This window comes from Micropterus salmoides, unplaced genomic scaffold, assembly GCF_014851395.1.
Source record: "Micropterus salmoides isolate LMB-PRFRI ecotype aquatic unplaced genomic scaffold, ASM1485139v1 Ms_hic_scaffold_21, whole genome shotgun sequence".
Taxonomy (NCBI): domain Eukaryota; kingdom Metazoa; phylum Chordata; class Actinopteri; order Centrarchiformes; family Centrarchidae; genus Micropterus; species Micropterus salmoides.
The window spans coordinates 8743585-8767803 of NW_024041262.1; the positions used below are offsets into that span (position 1 = coordinate 8743585).

The 24219-nt window shown below is 39.5% G+C and overlaps 1 protein-coding gene across 2 annotated transcripts; it reads right to left on the reverse strand.

Annotated features, from left to right (window-relative positions):
• Positions 1-131: 131 nt before the first annotated feature.
• si:ch73-139e5.4 (heat-stable enterotoxin receptor) lies at positions 132-23923 on the reverse strand. Of its 2 annotated transcripts, XM_038735163.1 has the most exons (27): positions 23448-23923; positions 21941-22053; positions 17339-17406; positions 17020-17235; positions 16397-16518; positions 13801-13903; positions 13018-13132; positions 12043-12184; positions 10058-10140; positions 9763-9871; positions 8436-8523; positions 7760-7862; positions 7502-7561; positions 7335-7406; positions 7072-7176; positions 6810-6896; positions 5621-5753; positions 5383-5520; positions 4728-4804; positions 4544-4635; positions 4210-4368; positions 2533-2725; positions 2280-2454; positions 2000-2098; positions 1670-1764; positions 1474-1550; positions 132-1048 (listed from the first exon to the last, which is right to left on the reverse strand). In XM_038735163.1, the coding sequence occupies exons 1-27, from the start codon at positions 23644-23646 to the stop codon at positions 835-837; spliced, it is 3237 nt and encodes a 1078-aa protein (XP_038591091.1). In that variant the 5' UTR covers positions 23647-23923; the 3' UTR covers positions 132-834. The 2 variants fall into 2 exon arrangements, with proteins under 2 accessions (XP_038591091.1, XP_038591092.1); XM_038735164.1 differs by lacking the exons at positions 21941-22053; positions 23448-23923 and adding an exon at positions 17743-17816.
• Positions 23924-24219: the final 296 nt, after the last annotated feature.

The window sequence follows — 24219 nt, forward strand, 5'->3', positions numbered from 1 at the left end:
TTGGGAGTGAGAATGAGGTTGTTTTAGCCTGTTATTTGCATTTTATTTGAACTTTCAATAGGAAGTTGCACCACTTTTTTGCATTTATCAATATCTTTCCATCCATCTTCATTTTCTGCACCGTCACCAGCTTTGTCCTTTCTGCAGCAGTTTATTTTATTATAAATATTGTAGATGATTGTTAATTTCACATGATAATTGCTGAAGGGAAAAACAGGACATATTAGGGCAATTTAAAGATATTTAAATCACATACATTACATGTACGTTAAATCCTTATGTCTGGTTGGTTATTTCTACACAAAGCATCCATTATAGCTCTATACAGTCCATTGCTGTAAATAAGAGTAAATTGTTTGATAAAAGTGTCTCTCACTCAGTAAAGAACATTTTTACTTTTACAAACATGTCATAGAACTCATTTTATAACAAAGGTCAAGTCGCTGCTTGACTCCCTGTTATCTTCACATCTGTGCACATCTAACCAGGGATTCAATAAGGAGAACAAAAAAAGCAAGGACAAGGCAGGAGAACCTCATTCCTAATGCAGAGTCATGTCAGCTGCACATCAGAAATATATCCTGGAATAAAACCAAGCACTTATCACATCCTTGTCCATCTTATGCAACTACTGGCAAATACATCCGTACCGAGACTTTTAGATCTTAAAGAAGGCTCTTATTTTGTAATGTGTATGTAAATGCATAGTGCACAGTGCTATGGTCTTTTCTTCCCTCTCTGCCTCTACCGGCTGGTTACTTTCCAACTCTTACTTAATAGTGTAATAACATCCAGTCATATTATGGCAGTGATGTACTCTACAGTAGGTTTGTACTAGAGGAAGGTACTGAGTGTGTTATCCACAATGGCCAGATGCAGGTACTCAGGGTGGTCGCTCTCAGACTCCACCTCTGACTCTTGGTCCTTGTTGTCTTCCTTAGTCTGGCTCGCAAGTGGCTTCTTCCTCCGGACAGAGCCTCGAGAGCGGCGCTCCAGACATGACAGGATCATGTGGGCGAGGTCCTGCTGGAGCCGCTGGAAGTTCTCCCTGTGAAAGCAGGAACCAATTTTGAACAAGTCAGTCTCAAGCTACAGTAAATGTGGAGTAAAAGTTTAAATATTGAATATTATGGTACATAAGTGTTGATTAGTGGACTTTTAAAAAGGTGCTGGGAGTCAGATTCTGTTACTACTGAACAGAGCCAGGCTAGCTGTTTACCACTGCTTCCAGTCTTTATGCTAAGCTATGCTAACCAGCTGCTGGCTGTAGCATCATATTTACTGTGTAGAAATGAGAGAGTCATTTAACCCTTGGAATGAACGCTAATAAGCGTATTTCCCAGAACAATCTAGCATTGTTGTGAGTGGCCTACATATTCCAAAAAACAAAAAGGCCTCTTGTAGCCTGCCCACAATGACTGTGATGCAATATTTACACTGAAACTAATTCCAGCAGGAGGAAGGTTTGCTTACGTTGTGGGTGGAGCTGGGAGGTTGTAGTCTTCGCCCGTCTCACCTGTCAACCAGTAGGTTGTCTCTGTGCCTTTACCCTTGGAAAACGCACACACACCCACGTTTACATTTTGCATCCATGTGTGACAGTCTGCAGACATTCACACTTCTAAATTCATTCACTGGTCTGACATTGAATGAAAAGGCCCACCTTTACCTTCAGATATGTTTCCCCCCTGATCTCATACTCAAACTTGCGGTCTGTCCTCTGCAGGATATTTATTGTGGGCTGACTGACGTGGATCCGCAGGGCTGGATGATATTAAAAGATTTAAAAACAGCCATCATTTGTTTGTTTTTTACCCAAGCAAGGCTGTGGTGAAATTATATAATTAGGTTGATTGGTAGCTTTTGTAATAGCACAGGAGTAATGAGCAGCCATTACTATTGCAACATAATTAGACCATACTATCTGGCAGCATGAATGTCATCATCAGTCAGCTCTTTAAATGTCTCTTGGTATGCATATATTTATATCTCCACTCACGGTGTCCTGTAGACTCCATTCGAGATGCTGTGTTGACCGTGTCTCCAAATAAACAATATCTGGGCATTTTTATCCCCACAACACCTGCTGCACAGGGACCTGGACACAGATACGCCAACACACCAATATTCAGGTAGTTTTACATCATGGATTACAACCGTTTACAAGATGAAATGAGTGGAAAGATCAAAGGGAGGTCAATTAACTGTGCAAAGAGTTTTGGAAGGATAAAGTACATAAATAAAGGATAAAGTACAGCCCAGTGTTTTGTGTGGTGTACCTGAGTGAACGCCGATGCGAATCCACACAGGGATACCGGGCAGGTGCCGGAGCTGGAAGGTACCCATGAAGGCCAAGATGTCCAGCGCCATGCGGCAGATATCCACCGCATGCCTGTTCCCATTTCGCTCAGGAAGCCCGGAGGCCACCATGTAGGCATCGCCAATCGTCTCTACCTGAAGGTAGATGGATGAAATGATTATTTCTGAAGTCAATCTATCAGTCTATCTACTAGATTTCACCTTTGTCAGTACCTTGTATACATCGTGGTGGTCGACGATGCTATCAAAGCCTTTGTAGATGTCGTTGAGCATGTCCACAACTTCCATCGGTGTGCTGTACTGGCACAGAGTGGTGAAACCGACGATGTCACTGAAATATATTGTCACTTCCTCGTACAGCTCTGGCTCCACCACACCAGTCTCCTTCAGGCTTTTCACCACTGGGCTAAAGAGAGAAACATACACAAAGACAGACGAAGCAGAATGAGCTACCTGTGCTTTCATTCCAGTCAAATCAGCTAAACTGGTGGATCTTTTTTCAGATGTACTGTCACATAGTGCGGCCAGATTGACCGGTTTTCTGATCAACAGTTGTTGCTCATGGAGGCCATTAAGAGAAGCTACATTAAAACCCTTAGCGCCCAATTGCCGCAATTGTGTCAAAAATCAGAGTCGTAACTCAGTCAAATCTTAACACACAGGCATGAAACACATATTTTTAGATTAACTGTGAACACTGTTCAAGTATATCATTATGTCTGATGTCCTAAACAAACATCCATAAACCCATTTAGAAATCACAGAAAATAGGTGCACCTCATAACTGCAGAGTTTGCACGAGAACCAGTCACATGTTTAGGTTTTCTTTTGTATCAGAGTAATCCAGTGAGAGTTGTCAGTACATCCAATGGTACATAGCTAACTGCTAATAGCTAATTAAGGGTAATTTTACAAACTACAAACAGCTAAAAAACAGGGCTCAAGTTCTTGCTAAATCCATGAAAGCATTATACTTCCTGTTTCATGTAGAAGTATACATCTTACTGTTTTAGTGGCATGTAGTGGTGAGGGTTGTGAAATGCAACCAACGACTCACTCACTGTTCACCCCTCCCTTTGCAAGGAGAAGCTACGGTAGCTGACATGCTCTGTCGGCTCTTGTGCTGAATACATGTAGGCCTCCATTTTTCCAAATTTCTCTTCTATTCTTATTTCTAATAAACCAGACGACTGCTACTACTTCTTCTTCTTCCTTCTTCTTCGTGCGTATTCACCGTACTCAGGGTATGAACTACGGGGGAGCCAGGGGGAGCTTAGCTCCCCTTGATAAGACATCAGCTCCCCTAAAAGCATGATTTGTGATATTTTGGGGAGTCTCTAAAATATTGACAGCATGCTTTATTGACATTAATCTCTATATTTCTCTATCATCATGGATCATGCAGAGCGTCAGACTTCATCCAGCCAGAGGGAACGACCACCGACCGTCCGCAGTGGGCCAGTCGCTCCATGACCTCCTGGTCCTGCTCCACCCCACTCCCTCTCTGGTACAGGTTGTGTGGCTAGTATGCCTGACACAATGTGAACGGTACATGATCCATGCACTACTGCAGCTGGGGGCTCTCTGCAGCGCCACGCAACTTTCAAAATTCTTCATCATCATTATTATTATTATTATAAGACTAACGTGCCTGATACTTTCACAATCAGCCTCAGGCCTACATGCTTGCCACTATTAATGATTCAGCAGTAAGAATCATAGTCTGCTCCCGCCCCCCCATGATGCTGTTGTTTGGAAAGTCGTGGGATTCTACTGTATGTTTGAATATTTGCATTCAGCACAAAAACCCGTTCATACATGTGTGATACATGCATGATTTGGGTCAGTGTGTCTAACAAATGTGGTATGCTCCTTTAAGTGTAAACAGACCCAGGAAGCAGCATGAAGTTGAGGCAGTCTGCTCGGTCCCTCTCAGCTTTGTAGAGGGCCGTTCTCTCTTCTACCAGGTGCTCCAGGTTTCTGGAATACATCTGCAGCCGTCTGATCATGTTATCCATGTAGCTCTCATTGTCCTGGTTATGAATTTTACTAGGGACAAACAAGGGAAGGGGGGGGGGGGGGGGGGGGGGGGGGATATAATATAAACTAACTATAAATATTTAATACATTTTTCATTGATTCTCATTGATTCTATAAGCAAAACATGGCTATTGATCACATCTCTGATGCAACAACAGCCCGTGAAAGTAGAGACAGTCATTACCTGATGATCTTCCCCAGACTGTTTTCTACCTTCTTAAAGTCAGGTCTTTTTTCTGGATCCTCATCCCAACAGCTTTTTATCAACATGTACACCTAGGAGACAGAGGACACAAATCTTTAAAAACATATGAGACAATAAACACACAATCGCAGCTGAAGTTGCCACTTAACCAGCATAAACTCACCTCTAATTCATTCTCTGAAGCTGTCTCAAAGTTAAGATCAGGTCTAAAGTAGGACATGATGACCCTGGACAGCTTTTCTTTTAGGAAACACACAGACATTAGTTCCCCATGAAGTTACTTACAACATTACTGAGTGTGCGTATCAAAGGAAAACACCGGCTCTGGATTAAACAGGCTCTTGTTTGGCTGCCTCTTGCACAGAAAATTTATAAATATCTTCTTTAGATTAAATGGGAATTGACCTTGTGTGCCTTTCCAAATCCCATTTTGCATTTGTTTGTTTGAAGGTGTATTGGCTGGTTAATGACTTTTAGATATTTTCTGTTGGATAAATAAGGACTGTTATTTGCAATATGGACTCATTTATGTTTATTGGTCAAGACATATATGAGGCTTTGTTTAAATATATTCATTTGCAAGGAAAGCTGAAATACAATATAAATAAATATATAAATAAAGTTTAAAAAACCCTCCCCTGTTATCTCAATAAAGTTACACTGCCCTCCCTTCAACAAAAACAAAAAATACACTCCCCCTTTTCTAAATACTTTCGTACTGTCCTTTAAAAATAATCATAATCTTGTTTCTTCTTCTTTAGATTTTCAAGAGCTCATGTGTGGGGGCTTAAATTTGGACAGGGGTGAGTGTGTAACACCTGCTCGGTCGGAGCAGCCCTCGGTGTAGAAGGTGCACTTTCTGAGAACAATCTCCTGAGCGATGATTGCAAAGCTGTAGATATCTCCTTTCTGCGAGGTGCCCTGTTTCCTCAGATGCTCCGGAGCAGTCCACAAGTCTGAGAAGGGGGACAGGAGTTGAAAGAGGAAGGAATGTAAGAAAGTGATGAAAATAGAGCAAATAACAAGCACTCAGGACAAGACAGACTGTGGTTTTACCTCTGCCGGGGCTTAGGAAGGTGTTGCAGCCAAAATCTGTGATCTTCACCACCATACGATTGTCCACCACACAGTTGGTGGACTTGAGGCGACCATGCACCTGGATGTCACTGGCATGGAGATAGGACATGCCCTGCACAGAGGAGTGACCCACCAGAGCAGAGGGGAAGGTTTGGTTAAAGGGGCAGTGAGTCATTTGTGATCATTTCTGGCCTCTACTGGCTGTCAAGGGGAACTGCAACAACAATTACTACTGGTAATGTGCGTCATTCAAGTCTTAAAAACATCCGGCTTGATATGAAGCTTATAAACGCCCCACATTCAGTAAATCATATTATACTAAATTTGTGTTATTGTTACGGCCAATGCATCACTAACACATTATTAATCACAAAACGTCTCCCACAATTAGGCTACATAGTATAAAGCATGACTGTCTATTTTCTTCACACTTACTGAAGAAGTGACAATGTGGATGTGCATGCTCCTTGAAATTGCTGAATGGAAATCCATGTGCTTTAGTAATCTAATTTATATCAAGTATATAATGGTGTTGGGTATGGCTTCTTGTTAAAGTGACTCACTACTTGTTGCTTTAACAAGTTAAACCTACAGAACTTGTATGTTACCCACCGTGCAAATAAGATGAGATAATATAATCCTTTATTAATCCCCAAGAGGGCAAATTTAAGTGTTACAGACAGAAATAAGTACAGAAAAATAGAGAAACTGAAAATAAATTACATTGTATCTACTCTAAAACTCTTATACTGAGTATACATTTCTGAGGCCCTGTACCTTCAGCAATACTTCTACTGTGTGTGTGCTTTTATTTTGAAGAGTCCAAGTTTAGTTCAAGTTTTCTTATTACATCCATGTTTATCTCAAAATACACATTAAGGAAATGCAAAAGTAACAAAATTGTAGTTTATGAAATACATACTGCTAATAACTGATTACATTAATTTAAAAAAAATGTGATAGCTGTGTTGAGTACAGCAAAGTACAGTCCCTGACACTTTGATCAAGTAGGTATTGCATAGTGTGAAATTGTGAGTTGTGTGTGATAACATGTCAGAAGTACTTTTATGTTTTGCTGAACATATGGCGCCTACTCTTCAGTCATTCATAGCATTTCAGAGCTACATAATGTGGCGTTCATCAGCAGAGCCCAGAGTTTCTGTCTCACCTTGGCAATGTCGTACATGACGGAGATCTTGAACTCCCAGTCCATGAAGGTCTCCTCTGGGTATGAAATCTTGTCATTCAGCACATACTGGAAAAAGAAAGGGACAGAGGGCATTTGTGTGTTTGTGTGTGGATGCCTGTGAACTGATATTTGATCTTGCCTTGCTATTTCTGTACTAAGCAGCTGATATTCTTGCAAAGTGACTTCCATTCAAATCTGAGTGAACTTGAGAGGGAATGTGCACATGCCACAGGCTGCTTACCCTGAGTGACCCCCTCTCTCCGTACTCAAACACTCCAAACACACCCTGATCAAACTTCACTGTGCCATAAAACTTTGTGAGGTTGTAATAGTCGATTTGCAGGAGCTGCAGAGAAAAGAGAAGGCAGGGGGGACATAAAACAGTAGCACAGAGGCTAGCTGGAAAAAAAAAACTTAACACAAAGGATAGGCATACACAGGACTGGGTACACATCAAAACCCTGACATCATGCAATCCACCTGCTGTGTATTTGTGTGTCTTACCGCATTAAGTTCTATCCTCTGCGTCTCGTCAAAGTTCCCATCTGAGTGCTTGAGCTCCTTCAGAATCACAATCTGAAAGCATCGCAGCAGCATCAGTCACAGTTCAGTACCGTGGAAAAAGATGTTGATTGATTTGAAAACTACTGCAGGAGTTTGTGTCCACCTACCTTTCTGTCATAGAATGCACAGCGGATCTTGGAATTCAGGTCTTCCCTCTCGTCTTCAATCTGATGGAGGCAGGTGAAGACAAATTTGAACAGAGCCAAACTGCTCTAGTGCATTCACGTTCAAGAGTAAAGTAAACATAAGCGCTTCATAGAGGTAAAATGTTTAGAAAAGTGGTGAGAGCTGTAGATGAACATTGCTTTGTGACTGCTGTTCGGGTCAATAAGATGTTACAAAAGCCTTTGTGCTGACTTATTTACCTTAAGAGACACGACACTGAGTTCGTTGTTCTCCAGCAGTGTGATGAGATCGAAGTCGATGTGGGACCAGCGCTTCCTCAGCAGACGATCCCTCCTGTTCTGTCTGCACAAAATACCACAAGGGGATTAAAAAAAGACATCTGATCAACCGTACTTGGTTTCCAGTTTTGTACATTTTACACAAAACTTGCCTTGGCTCTAAAATCAGGACAAAGAAATCCTTGAAATTCTTCAGGCTAGTCAGAAAAATCTCTTTCAAGAGATCCAGAAAACTATTTTAATTTCTGCTCCACTGCTGTTTTCGTCGATTTATGGAACATTACAGTTTGCAGTCCTCAATCTGATGGTATTTATACATATAGATCTAAAAAAAAGTCATCAAAACTCATGCTCTACAAATGTTCTATGAGATAAAAAGTGATCACTTTTACCTATTGTTTAATTGGTTCAAATTTGGTAGAAAATGACATGGATTTCACAAAATTGTGTACACATCATAAGTCAATGTTTGCTTCAGGGTTTACTTTCTTCATTTATCCTGAGCATAATGCAAACATTCAGCTGTGACCTGCCATGTAAACGGTGGTCAGAGCTGGTCTACCTACAGTTCCCATGGTACAGTTTTAGACATGCTCTGGGTGTGGTGATGTCCTTGATAAGAGAACTAATCACTCACCTGTAGAAAATGAAGGCGATGGTGGCCACCACAACCACTGTAACAGCCAACACGATGACAATGATGTCATGAAATGCCATGCCTGAAGCTGTGAGAACAAATACACACTTACTCACTCATTGTGTGACAACAGGAAAATAGATGAACACAGGGCAGGTGGCCATGTTATTCAGAATGCCATAACAAATTTATGTCTCGAAGGACACTTGTAGGAAAAAATTCCTAAATAGCATGACCTTATTGGTGCTTGTTTACTCAGTCTCAAAGCCATGATCTGTAGAATCATTATGTGATGAAAACCTCTTTCATATTATTCTGATAAGCTTTTGTTTGATGAGATTAATCGCAGTGAAAGTTGGTGCAGTCTAAGTAAATTCTCAAAATCTAAATAATAACCTAAGTCTATCTGCTACTGGGTTTATCATTCAGCCACTGCTTGATCACAGTGTGAACAGTGCCAGCCGGGTAATTAAAGGCAGCCTGTGGAATTTTTGCCCATGACTATGGAGAAATATTTTTAACAGTGTTTGTATTGAGCACATGCAAGATACTCATTCCTTCATTCAAAGTATATGCTGGTCAAAAGTTGGTGTCAGTTACATTAAAAAAAGAATTGAGGCAATTTACCCGCTAAGGCAGTGAAGAAGACATGCAAGCAAGCTAACATGGATGTGAACAATACATCATTTAAAATATTACTCCACTCTGCAAGTGTTTCTTTATTAAGGAGATATATTTAAGTTAGACCTCAATGATACACACAGTTGGTTTTGGTATAAAAAAAAAAATCTTTTGTTTGTTTACAAGAACACTCCACAGGGTGCTTTTAACCTTGACCTGATATAAATGGTTGAACATGAAAGGAACTACTGTTTTGGGGTGAAAAGGCTCTAAGCTGCTCAACATTTGAACTTTACCTGACTGTAACAACTGCAACTTGATTTCAACCTGGTTACAGTTTTGTATCTTAGGTTTAAGAATCAGACAAACTGCCCAACATGAATCCATGCAGATTTATAAAACCTTTAATAAACACATCTGGAGCAGAAGTTGACATTTTCTCAGGAATCCTGTGGGTTATTATATAAATGATTTTATCGGGAATGGGATGGGACAAAAATATAAATCCACTCCTGTGTCACTCGCTAATCTGGAGTTCAATCTTATTGACAGCAATAAACAGGTGTGCTATGTGTCTGTTTGTTTGCTTGAATGTGTTAATGTGCGTAGGAAGACTGTTAATGATTATACATTGTTGTGGCCAGCTGACATTACACTATCAGACTGTGTGTGTTTGTGTGTGTGTGTGTGTGTGTTTGAGCTGTACCTGTGTCTGGTATGGAATTAGGAAGCATTTTTCCCCAGATGAAGGAAGGGTCTTTATCAATCACGGTGGTTTTGTTGTACTCAGTGTCAAATGTAAATAAAGTTCGGTACTGAGGATGGCATGAGGAGAAAATTACACTTTATAGCATAAAACTGTATGACAGCAAGATATTCATCATTGAAGGCTTTTATTATCGAAGATCTTTGTGAGGCATGCTGACAAAATAGCTAAGAGTAATTTGTGTTTCTTAATACATTTACTGCTAAATGGCATAATAACTAACACAGGAGAGTACCTTGTTGTCAGTGGTGGTGTAAATGAATGAGAGAGTCACATCTCTGTCTCCATGTATGTCCAGCTTGTAGGGTCCAGCAGATCCTGGGCAGAATCATAGAAAAATCTTTACACACAAATATATGGCAGGTACTTTGTTTACCACGTCAGGAGAAATCAGCCTCTGGTGTTTATTTTCTGTTCAGTCGTCACAGATCTACTAACTGCAGTCCTGATTTCATTGTTGGGAATACTGTAAACCAGCGTACTGTGTAGTGTTAACTGATTTGATTTTTAATATGGTATGTTTTTTCATTAGTGAAAAGCCTGACAGACATGCATCGTATTTTGAAGGAACTTCCCTTTGAGTGTGTCTCTCAATCACACGCTCACTTACAGCTGCAGCCTACAGGCTATAACACCTCAATGCGTCATCTTGTCAGTGAAAAACACAAATAAGTGATAGCAGATGACAGCTCCTATCTGTTAGGCCTCACACGCCAGTGACCCTTGTCGACACTCAGGGCTGCTTTCAGGGCCACTGAGGTCATTTCACCACTCATTATTATGGAAATTCATTTTAGCAATCTGTGAGGAGTTTCAATTTTACCATTACAACCTTGCACCTTGTGAGCTCCAGTATTTCAGACTTCAGACTCAATATGTTTTATTGACAACTTTTAGGCCAATTATGCAAGACCTATGCTGTGTCACAATTCGCGCTATTCTATACTCATAGTGCATCTTTCATCAGTGCGTTCACACTGATGAGTAAGGCAAAATGCACAACCCTGATGGTGTACTCATAAAGGAGTGTGAAAAGCTGGGCACTGCTCACCCTCAACAGAAGGGGAGGGGACCAGCATTTTTAAATTTATGAAAATGGTGGCCGAGGAAGCTACTGCGGTTGTGATCGCACACACGGGCAAGTAAAAGTATATTTCTTTCTATTCATTTTGAATTTAAGTCAAGTGAGCAAACAAGCCGGAGGATATTTTGGCAATAATGATCCGGACGGTTACAATTCGCCATTAATAAAGAAGAAGAAGAAGAAGAAATGGTCAAATGTTGCAATCAGCATTTCCGGTAAATGAGCAACAGCAATGATTGATTTGAGACACTAACACAATAACACTAGCCTTTTATTCATGCACTACTCAAGTAAGTACTGAGTGTACACAGTGTACTACTTATTAGTGTACTAATAGAAGTACATAAATTGAAACACAGCCATGTTAGGGCACCTGTGAGGCAGTGCTTGTGTTGTGCTCCAGACATCTTTGAACTCAAACATTTTAGACCTCCAACAAGCAACCTACAGTCAGCTTTCCCACACATGAACTCGGAGCAAATCCATCTATCCCGACTTCATAAAGAGGCAGTTGTCTGACATCACACAACAATGGCAGCACCCATGGACCCGCATGTTGTAAATGGTAAACCAAAAGTACATTTGCCTGTATTTAATTAAAATAATACAAACTATAATATAGTAAAAACCTATTCTGTAAATTGATGTCAACATATGTTGCCAATGTTATTAGGTAGCTAGTTATAGAAAACAAAATCTGAAAGTCATCTTCTCTGCCCAAAAGTTATTCAGGAAAACATGCCAAATGCCAAAAACATGTGAAAACATTAGGAAATGTACAACATTTACTGAATTTCAAGGATTACCAACTGATGTAGCTAGAAGGGAACACAGTTGGATAGTAATATATAGTTATGTAACTTGTTTTCATTAAAACAGCCATCTTTTTATTTAACACCAAGGGCACTGCTGAGGGTTCAGTTGTGTCTACACTTGACAAAAAATATTAGTTTGTCATGCCATATGACACCTGGAGACTAGTGTAGGTAGTCAGCCAGTCATTCAGTCGGACCAGATTAAATGATTGGCCGTGCTAATTAAAGTCCTGTGATAGCCACGGATACCAGATTTTGCTGAGATAAATTGCCTATTAATTTCCTCTCTAATATAGTTCTATTCTCCCCCTGCCCCCTTACCTTTAAAGGAGATGTTTCTGAAATAATTCGCATTCACAAACTCCATCTGTTGAATGTCTGACTGAGGTATTTCAGCTATATTCCTCATCACCTCGCCTACCAGCAGCACTGAATCATGGTATGCAGCCATGTAATCATTCATCTGCAAAGAAAGAGAGACAAGCAACTTGTTGATTGGAACTACTTTCTGGATATAGTCCCCATGAGAACTGTTTACACACTGCTCTGTAGATTATTAGAGTAGAATAGAGTAACACTGAGGCTGGAAAGATAATGTTTCTGTTGATTTAAGTGTAGTCTTTCAGTGCTGTGAGTAGCACCAATATTAATCTATTCACCTCCACTGTATTGGGATGGATGAAGATATTTCAGAGACAGTTATCTCAAACTGGGCAAATAAAACAAAAACTAAGAGGTAAGTGAGAAAATATGTTTATTTGTAATGTGGGAGAACTGGCTCTTCAACTAGAAAAGCCAACTTTCATGTACAACAGATCATTTATGTCATATAGAAGAAGAGCCTGTCTGGAGTTGAAATACAGGAGATGAGTGGATGCTGATTAGAGCCGTTGTCCACTAATCTTTAAAAGGAATATTTGGAGAATTTTGGGAAACACATTTCACTTACAGCATACATGGCAATCCCCCCCTCCCATGACAAATTCAGGACCCAGCACATCCTGCACATAAGCCCCCAGCACTGTCCAATTGATCCTTTTTTACACTTTGTGGATTAAACAAGATGAAATGTGACTTATTGAGCTTCAGAGGTGCTGGTAGGAAGATTTAACCTGTAGAGAGCCAGGCTTGCTGTTACCCCCTGCTTCCAGTCTTTAAGTTAAGCTAACCATCTGTTGGCTAAAGCTAACTAACTCTCAGCAAGAAAGCAAATACATGTATCACCGAAAATGTCAAACCAATAATAAACAGCAGTATGATGAAGATGGGAGTTGAGTCATTTAGAAAATTCCTCACCGTGTTGTTGCCTTGCAGGTCTGCGTTTATAGTGTAGTTTCTGGTGTTGGGCATAGTCAACACCAACACATTCTTCATGGATGGCATTGACGATGTGTTGGTGTAGTATACATCACTGTGGAGAGGAGGCAGGAGAGGCACTTTTATATGTGCAGTATGTGTATCTTTAAAGCATTTTTGGCCCAGGTGGCCCACCAAAATCGGTCAGACACCCCTCACCAATACACCATCCTTCCATTTAAGGGCTCAGATCAGGGGTGTGACGAAACACACCCATGAGATGTGACACTGCTCAAGATTGGGGTCTTGATAACAAGACAAGAACATATTTTAATAGGCCTACTATTTAGAAAAAATATTGATGAAATATTCAACATTAATATCCCCATTTATGGTGGAAATGTCTTTATTTTTATAAAGGGAAGCACAAAATTCAGGTGGCAGGTGAAAATTCAGAATATAATAAAATACCAATTTTAATTTGTCAATTAACAATTCTTGGTGCAAGCTTTTTTTTCAGAACATTTTTAACAATGGCTTTCAACAAGCGGTGGCCTACATGTCCCCAGCGTCCCCAGTGTAAATGACCCTGCCTCCCTGCACCCTCCCTACAGATTGAGCTACTCCATGCTTACCACTTCACCTCCACCGCTGCTGTATACTATATGACAAAAAAGGATGTGGGAATGTAGAGAACCATTTGTGAACAGTACAATAAGTGCAAACATATCCACAGGACACACACATGCGGAAAGCATCAATGTGAGAATAAAGAGCACTGACTTGTAGAGATCAATAAGGATGAAGAGAATGTCACTGTCGTCTGCCTTTTTGCACTCATTTTTCATCTCCACTACGTCCATTGGTGATCCACACATGATGAACACTGCGAACAGAGAGGCTGTATGTAACACTGACGACTAGAAGTGTATTAGCATAACAGCTTAATTCCTGCTTCAACCTTGAAACAAAAATATGTGTACAAAGGAAAAAGTCAAAGGACAGTTTCAACAAAGGTGGACAGTTGATTGGTCTAATGCTGATAGTTGTGCTGATCTCTCAACAACAGTCTGTCTTACAAACTATATCATATGTCTCAATGGTTGTTGAGTTGTCCATTTATGGGGATGCTGTGAAGTTTCAAAGTGGGAAGGTTGTCATTATCAATCTCTGTAAGTCAAATGTACAAGTGCTTTTAAATTTATACCAGGGTTACCAGCTAGCTGGAGAGAGATTCAGATTTGTTTTCTATATCAGGAAAGGCCGTCCCCTCCGCTATTAAATGCTGCTGTTTACTTGTCCAGGTTTTAAGATTCCCCTGAGATTTCTAACACAATATGGAGGTGAATGGAATTATTTCCACAGACCTCACTTTGGACGGTTTTCCTACGGATTGTAGAGGTAAAATAGTAATTTGTGTGAACCTCTAAATTCACTGGGAGAACACAGACCACAGTGTATTTGAGGAACAAAGAAGTTCACCTCCGTGAAGCACCATGAAGTCCCTTAACATTAATACCACCCCAAATATTTAATATACTGTACATCATATATTCATATACCAAATATTCTGACAAATGTTTCGAGTTGAATGTGTGATTTAGCTAACAAATGACTGGCCTATCAGCAAAATGACAAAACAACTCTAGTAACCATGAAGTTACCTATGCTGTGTGGTGGCTACAGGTATTTGTTAAAGTTAAAGGAAAGAACACTACAAAAAGTGTGGGGAAATAACACAACAGCATTGATGTTACAGTCTGAAAACAAGTGTTGTGGTAGTAAGTAAGGGTGTGACAAGATCTCATACCACGAGATCTCACAAGATTAAATTGTGACGAGAATTCTCATCAGGTAAAAAGCTGTCTCGCGAGATTCACGCAAATTACATTTTTCACACGCTGTCAAGCCACACCTTCATTTTCTTATGCAGTGAAATACAAATGTTAACTGATAAGATAGACTCACGGAGCTAATCAACTCCGCCCAGCTGATGCCACACCGGCGTACTCCCTGATAGTAATCAACATTATTGGTAGAGTTTTGCAAGATAAACTGAAGAAAACTGAAGCACAGCCTGCTCTGTTTAGGATTGTGAGCTGCACTGGAAGTTAACATGTGTGGATTTGTGGTGAGATTTCTGCCTGATCAGAAGTGTTTCGTTTACTTTCTGTTTCACATGCAAACTGCGTCGGTCAAATGGTCTGAAGGGGATAACGTTACTACCAGCGGATCAAAAACGTAGCACAGCAGGTAGACTTCTCATCAAATGATGGTAATATTATGACTTTTCTCTGGACGTGTCAGAGAACACAGATTTCCTATGTGGGAGGGATTCTGAATGTACAAAAAGTTTTGACCATGTGCAGAAAATCTGCAGAAACACAGGAGCTAATTAAGTCCAGGAGTTTCTAACTGAATAAAAATGTTATTGTTATTAATCATTATGGTGAAAAGGTGCCAGTCACATTTAAAGAGGTTACTTCCCCAAACAAAGACACAAATAGTAGGGAAGACTAAATCATGAATCAGCAGTGATGATATAACAGGAGAAAAGTTGATCTACAGGGGAAACAGATCTGAAAGCAGCACAGAATGACTGAGAGCTGCACTGACTTATATTCTGTTATAATTAGGTTATAAATTATGAGTTGTCACCTTCCACCTTAATCTTGTGTTTCTCTTTATACAAATAAAAATTTTAAATTTTTTTTATATAATTCTGCACTAAAGATTTCTTAATAATAGTGTTAAAATCTTGTCCCGTCTCGATCTCGTGAACCCAATCTTGAATCTCGTCTCGCAGGTTAAGTGTCTTGTCACACCCCTAGTAGTAAGTGAAACTTTAAAGCTGCTGCCATGTCCATTTGACATATTGTGGTGAACATGGGATAAAAATATCCAAGATTATGACCAGAAACTTTAAAGGTCAGTCATATGTTGTTGTTTTTTTCAGGTTAGACAGAAGGGGATCAGAACAGAGCACCTCATTAATGTCATAAATTGTGTCAATGTTTTCACAGCAAATTCAACCACCATTTTTGAGTTCTGCTCTCTGAACAGAGTGCTCCTTCTGTACTGTGTGTTGCACTTGCCTTAGTTTTAATACCATTACCACCTAATACAGCTATAAACAGCGGACTCTATAGTGCTTTAACTAACTCACGGCGACTACAGGCAACTGTAGAAAGGAAACTTTGCAAGCAATATGTATTTGTACACCTTTTATTAAAGGTCTGTGAGTGTGCAGACACAGTGTATGTATATGACAGCTTGTAAAACCTTGTAGTGATATTGAATACACTTCCATCTATGAAAATAGCTCAGCAGTTAAATCTGACAGGCAGATGTGTGTTGCATGTTAAGAAATAAGACTTACAGTTGCTTGTCCTGTTTTGGGGTGATGTAAGTACAGTTTTCAGGTCTTCTGGTTTGCGCAGCACCTCTTTTTGAATATGAAAGGCAAACTTGCTGGAGTCTGAATCCATTGCATTTATATACCTGTAGAAGAAAATTATTTAGAAATAAACAAATACTTGTATATCTCAGGAGACATAGAGTAAACTTCTATTTCAATATGTTTCCTAATCCTTAAAGAAGGATGCTTACAGAGCACCGCCTTACCATATAGATCAAATCAAGGCTTTGGAGAGTGAAGTGGAAGCTACTATGGCAAAAAATTACACTGATGTTTGAACCTATCAGCATGCTGTGCAGGTTATTCTTAATACTGTAACTTAAGTTATTAACATTATTTACAGTTGTCACAAACTAAATCTGCAGATTTTGTGCTTTCTTGTTCTGGAAACTGGTTCGTAAATATCAACTAAAACACAACTTTTCACACAACTATCATTTAGAATAATTAGCTTGATTTTTTTTGGTCTAGAGGAATTATTCATTTTTCTCTGTTATAAAGGTGCCATTACAATGAACACTAGAGAATCATAAAGTATAATAAAGTCTCAGTTTCTCACAAAAGACATCTCCTAGGTGACTCACCAAAAGCAATCCTCTGTGTTGCTCTGTTTCTTGTAAACGTAGGCCGTCGTCCACTCAGGTTTGATCGGGTTGTTGTTTTTCCAGAAGTTGATCAACAGGTCAATGATCTTGCGTGCCGGCGGCAGGAGACGCTGCAGGTTCAGCGTGTAGTCGCAGGAGAGGCCGAAGCTTCCCGCCGAGATGATGGGCGTACTGAGCTCCAGACCGTTTTCCACACTGACAGAGAGACAAAAACAGAGACGAGAATAAAAACTTTCTTTGGATATGTAAACTGTGTTTTTCAAATGTATTTTAACCAGTGTGAAAAACCAGCACTTACTCAACCATATGGAAAGTAGCGTAGGTGCAGGTGGGCCCAAGCACGGCACATCCCAGGTCATCTGAGTACTGCAGGAGTGGGAGATTTTGTCTGTCAGTGGCTGTTTGTTTCACAGTTAGCTAAGGTTAGGAGGGCTGACGTACTTGATTTTAACTACATGTGATACCCCTGTGTACCCTAAGATTTTCTTAGCGTTGCTCGTATACTAGTGTTCACAAACTAACTGTATGTCCACAAGATCCAATTAAGCTTATAAAAAGTGTGGGCAGTATTTCAGGACCTGAAGCCAGGTGAGCAACAGACAATCAACAGCAACAATCAGCAACACTGTAGTACCCCCTTGAGGGCTGTTTCACAAAAGCAGAATTTATAAATCCAGGATAAGAGATAAAGCTAGGCTTAACCTAATGTGATCAGTGCATCCTGGCTTTATCCGTTTCACGAAGGCCAAACCAGCTCAGAAGGTGCGACTATATCAAGCCAGGTGTAAATAGTTCAGATAAATGGGCGTCAACACCTGTCTTTTTAAGAGACCACACGGTCGATCACAGATTCATTGATGCTGAAACGCATTAAAGACGTGTGCAGGTGACATAGGCGGAAATCACGGGGGGGGGGCGACATGTCCCCCCCATAGACTGTATATAAGAAATGGACGTAGTCAACGTGACGTCATTATTTCTAATGGAGCCGGACTTCTTTTTGCAACCAGAGTCGCCCCCTGCTGGATTTTCAATAGAATGCAGGTTTCGGGGACTTCCGCATTCGCTTCATATTGGAGACGGAAGCTTCCCGCTTGGTCCCCCCCTTAAAAACCATGAAATAATATAATGATATATACTTAAAACAATTGTGTAAATAGTAAAACAATACAAATGCAAACAGTGCATTTAAAGTGCTTTTTAAGTTTAGAAACATTTTGAGTCCCCCCCCTCTTGCCTTACAGTGGTTTGGTCCACTGAATGCTTTCACTGTCATGGTGCTTTCTGACCATAAACAAAGCGAGCGTTTGATTGCTGATGTACACTGATTACTAGGTTGACACTTGACCCCTTTTTTTTTTACAGCTTTTTTTTATTTAACAACTATGCTTGGGCAATCGAGATAAAACCGAAAACCAGTTCAAATCCGTCAGTAGTTGTGGAGCTCCAGTAATGTTAAGTAGGCTGGCAGGGCTGTTTTATGCACTTTAAACATTAGATGAACTGATTCTTTTGTCTTTAAGACAGATGATGCTGAGTCATTAATAAATTAATCATCACAAGAAGTTATGATAACAAATTATTTTTCTATGAGCCCACTCTTATTCTCTCTTATTTGGTAGCTTGTTTAACAGCTTATTGGACTGGAACTCATCTTCTACAGCTAGAGATAGAGCCTAGGACGCTAGTTATTTAGGATAATATGGCCGCTTGGTGAACCTATGAACTTAAGTCATATTTAAACAACTATTGCTTTGTGTTGTTGGCCAGAAAAATAATGGTAAGAATTATCTTTTTGTACACGTATCCATTAGGCCTACAAGTATAATTTTGGCTGTATTATTTGTGTCCCCTTCAAAAATTGCTCTTGTGAAATTGAATGTTTGTTGTCCCCCCCCTACTGTGAGATGAAATTTACACCCATGGTGCAGCATACTTTATTCGCTGTTACTCACTGTGTGTAAACAAGGTTTATGATGAAAAAATGCACATAATATTAAACAAAAGAAAGAAAGAAAGAAAGAAACACGACCGCAGTATTAAAACAGCAAGAAACAGCGTGGCAGACAATAGAGGACCGACTTAATAAGTAAGTAGCTAAAAGTATCACTGCTCCTAACTGAAACTGTGCTAATTATAATGGTAACGTTATGTCAGATCTTAAAAGTGAGCAGTGGACATTAATATGTCACTCAGCAAATTTATAAATTATAACCACTAATCAACATACTATCTGTTCAATTAAATTTTATTTATATAGCGGCAATTCACAACAAGTATTTCCTTTTCTCATAGTATTGTGTGTGTGTGTGCGTGTGTGTGTGTGTGTGTGTATATATGTATGTATGTATGTGTGTGTGTGTATGTATGTATGTATATATATATGTATATACACACACATATATATGTGTGTGTGTGTGTATATATATAGATATGTATGTATGTGTGTATATATACATACATATATATATATATGTATGTATACACACACTGTGTATGTATGTACAAAAAGTAACTTTGTGTTGAAAAGTGGTGGGGACATAACAGCTCAGATTAGGGGTGTGACGATACACCTTTTAACCATTTAACCCTATTTTGAAATAATATTCAATACTGACCTATATGAGTGGGGAGTCCGGCGGTCCTCCCTCACTGAACAATTAATTTTCTGACTTCTGGAGAAATATTCTGCACCAATTTGTGGTGGAAATGTCTTTATTTTTATAAAAAGGAAACACAAAATTCAGCTGGCAGGTGAATATAAAAATATAATGCAGTGTTCAGCAGCTTGTTCTTTTAGCTTAAGTTACTTTTTTTTACATGTTTACATTTCATTGCATGTGTGTTGTGCAAATAAACCTTTCTTAAAGTCTCTTCAGTTATTTAACATTTTATTGCAAGCAACATTTTTAACAAATATAGAGTACTAAATAGTGTAAAATAGTGTGTGTATATATATATATATAGTAGGCTAGTAGTATGGAGGTATGTCAATTTCGTGTGAAAATGGTGTATTTGTTTAGTCAGTATGGATAATAGATAATAAGTCAATGATGTGGTGCTCATAGAAAATACTGCATGATGTTTGTAACTTGACCCTGAGGCTGTAGTCCTACAGTCTGACAGCCAGTCTGTCAATGTAGTAAGTATAAGGACACCCACAGGTGAATAATTCCTGCTGTGCTAATTGATATGTGTTTTACAAACTTTCAGATGTCTGAACTGCACACACTTGAAAAAATTAACAAAATAAAAAACAGGACTTGGACCTAGATATGGAGATAAAAAGAAGCACTGAAGAAATTGGAAATCCAGCAACTACAAAGAGAATTGATCAACGCAAAGCACACTATAGCATGACTGTAGCACAATGTATTAATCATTGTTTTCTCTCCCAAGCTCCCAGCAGATGATCCCAGGGAGAGGGGAAAAAAAGGTTTAAAAAAAACATTGTGGTGTCCTCTCCCTGTTGTTTCATGAATAAACAGTGCACAATATAGCCTCCTTACTGAAGTGGGACTATAATTTGGGAGTTTGATACAATTCTGAAACCTAATGGAAATTATATAGGCCTATATCTTTTATTTATATATGTATGTATGAGTGTGTGTGTGTGCCTGTGTGTGTGTGTATGTATGTATGTATGTGTGTGTGTGTGCCATAGATTTCTTGAGTGACATATAACGCTGAATGAACAGATGAGGGACCAGGATTAACTAAGCCTGGCTGTTAGCCTGGTCTGGAGCAGACTAGCTGCACAGAATAAATCGCCATGGTAACTTACGTGCTACTGCTTTCGTGAAACCGAGTCAAGGCTTAATTCAGCAGGAATATCTGGAAAATCCCCGCTTAATCCACTATCTTGGTTTTGTGAAACAGCCCTCTGGAGTGGGTCCCTGTTTAGCTGTTTACATTGTGTAAAATCTGTCAGCCCAGGGAGGATGCATCACTGACTTGCCCCTAGCTTTAAACCTTCAAGGTACAGACTAACGTTAAGCCCTAAGTGGCCATCAATTCATATATTTATCTTACTCCGTTTTCCTGTGATAATTATGTCATGATCTCGAGATAACGACTGTTGTTTTCTTGTGATAACGGGATAATTTTCTTGTGATCTCGAGATGACAAACCATAGTTGAATACAGGGGTCGGCAGGTGCGTTTCTTTATGATAATTAACGCATCAATTTGCTGAGGCAGCGTTTAGCTCAGTTGGTAGAGTGCAGTACTTACATCCCAAGGATAGCTGTTTCATCCACTGCTCTCTGCAAAGTTTTTTTATTCCCCTTTTGTGTTTTTTTTAATCATCCTCTTCAACAAAGTTGTTGAGATTCAGGGGAATCCAATCACACATTTCCCGATGGCTATTTCAAAGGTTCTGAAATAGCCGTCCGGAAATAGTGTAGTTAAATGGATTCCCCTGAATGAGAAGCAGATGAATTTCCTCTGCCTGGGAATGATGGGGAAATGAAAAGTCCATAGGTTGATGAATGTGGACCAATCACCGGGATGCGCACAATACAGCACATGATTAATTGTGAGCATGTTAATCAGTCATCTTCATAACAACTTTGTTGAAGAGGAATATGAAAAAGATTTTTTTTTTTAAAGATGGTCTTCCTTGAGTATCAAACTCACAAGCTTAAGACTATGAATCATGTAGCTAACCCACTGAGCTAATTAGTGACACTGGAACCATGTTGAAATTACCATTAAGAGACACCAACCCCTGTGTTAAACTACTGTTTTGTTACCTTGAGATCATGAGAAAATTATCCCATTATCACGGGAAAACGGAGTAAAATAAAGATATGAATCGATGGCCAATTAGGGCTACCGTATGTAGGCACACATATTGTTAAAAACAAATATCACGGCCTAAAGAGGATGTAGCTACTCACCATCAGGGTTATTAGCTTGTCCACTCCCTCACACGCGCTACTCTGGCAGCCTCTATGTCGATAAAAGGTTGTGTCAAACCCGTAATAGTTGGCTGTTAGATTAAACTTCACACCTGGTTTGTGGAAAGAAAGAAAGAAAGAAAAACGTTTCATATTTTTTAGTCTGCTCTCCACAGTGAGAGTCTCGCCAAGACCCTAGTCCCTCTTGCATCAACTGTCCCCCCTCAAAAGTTATTCCCCACTGTTTGTTATCATGCCTCTTTGCCACTCGATGATACCAGTGTGCCATGGCATCAAACATAATGAGCCTGAAGCTCCCTGTGGGGCCGGGGCGTGTTCATGGATCACACGTGTTTTGTACTGTACACTGTTGTTGGCAGAGGAGGGATGGGCAGTTGTTTCATTGCTGCTGTTTGTTTCTCAGACATTGTGTTTGCAAAAGTTCTGAAACTGTACGCTGAAGATATAGAGCTTGACTGAATGAGAGCCTGCAAGAGGAGGTGCAGCGTGTACACAATAGGTGACTGACACTGAGTTAGAGACTGCTCCTAGCTCTGACTGGTTGTTTCATTCAGGGAGCAGTGGACTCTTGCAAATGGCATTAGGAGCATAAAAAGTTATTTTTATAAAAGTTACTTGCTGCAGCTTTAATGAGAGAGAAAAGAAGAAAAAGCTAAAGTTCTGCTTCATAAATCTGTTACTTTTAATTAATTAATCTGTCACTATTTAGGATATTCTCGATTTCTTTGTCAAATATTGAATTTGAACTATTTGTGCCTTCCACAGCTATTTAAATTAAACCATCTGAGGGGGATATCACGCTTTGGTGGAATTGCTTTTGTGGAATCTGAAATGTCACAAGGCCTTTAACCAGGAATTGCTATATTGTAAGGGGTCACAAGCCAAACCTGTTGGGTTGAATGCATTGTACTTTTTAAGTTCATCATATGTTTCATTTAATGTAAGTGTACTAGTAGTAAAGTAACTCCTACCTGTAGCTGTCATAAATGTGTTGTAAAAGTGAGTTTCCACTGAAATGTGGTGGAGTAAAAGTATAAAATATCATAAAATGGAAGTAGTCAAGGAAAGCACAAGTACCTCAAAAGTACAGTACTTGAGTATGTGTAGGCTACTTAGTTTCTTTCCACCACTGCAAACAATACGGGCCCATAAAATTGCTTAACTTGTCCCCTGTTATCTTAGAGATTTTATAACACATCTAGCATAGTTAAGAGTGGGACGCATTAACCGTGAAAAAATTTGGAAGACAAAAACATCTAAAAAAGAATTGCAACTAACATATGACAACTGTAAGCATTTTTGGACAAGTTGTGTATTAGTTATACACACACAAACATATTTCATTTAATTACAAAGGACTCTTTCTTTTGCACATTTTTGCTCTAATAAATAGTTTAGAATCTACAGTTACACAGTGTAATCTATAATGGATCTGTGATGCACCATAATTCTGTGTACACACATAGATGTCTTTATGTTTCATTACCTTCAGCAGTGTTAATGTAAGAATCTGTCTCTATGGCCTTCTGTATTTGTCCTTTTACAAACTTCAGACTCCAGGGAGACTCTTCATCCTCCAGCAGGATTACATTGACTGTAATCCCATCCAGACACGGTTTGGTACCCCAACATGTAGCAGAAGGAATCCCCAAGACACAGAACCACCACCACCCCCACGTTCCCATTTCCCAAGTCCTAGCGAGTTCCTAGCCTTTATATTATTGAGCTGTTGAAGAGAGTCCGTGATATGGTAAAAGCTTTCAGTGTGTGATTTTTTTCCCCCAATGCTCCTGCTCCAGAGTCCAGTCCGTCTATAGTGCAATAAAATCACCAAACACTGTAAATTCCAGAAAAGAAATTTTGCCTGATCCACCACCTCGCTGAAAGTTTATTTAACAAGAGCAATATCCAGTACCTAAGTCCTTGTCTGTTTTCTCCTCTGAGTTGCTCGCTTCTCAGATTCACACTCCCTCTTTTTCTCTAAGCGGCCACTCACCTGTCCTTTCCAAATATCAAGTTGTTAATATACAACCTGTAGAGACACAGAGGCGGTGCCATATAACATTCTCACTGTTGTGGTGCCAATGTCTGCATGAATTACAAACTTGAGACAAATTTCAGATGGTTGCAAACCTGTTGGTAATAAATACAAATTTCACAAGACAAGAGATGAACATTTTAAAGGAAATGTAGAGAAAGATTATTCAGTGTTGATGCCACTCATATCAGTGTAATTTAGGCCTAAAATAAGCTGCGCT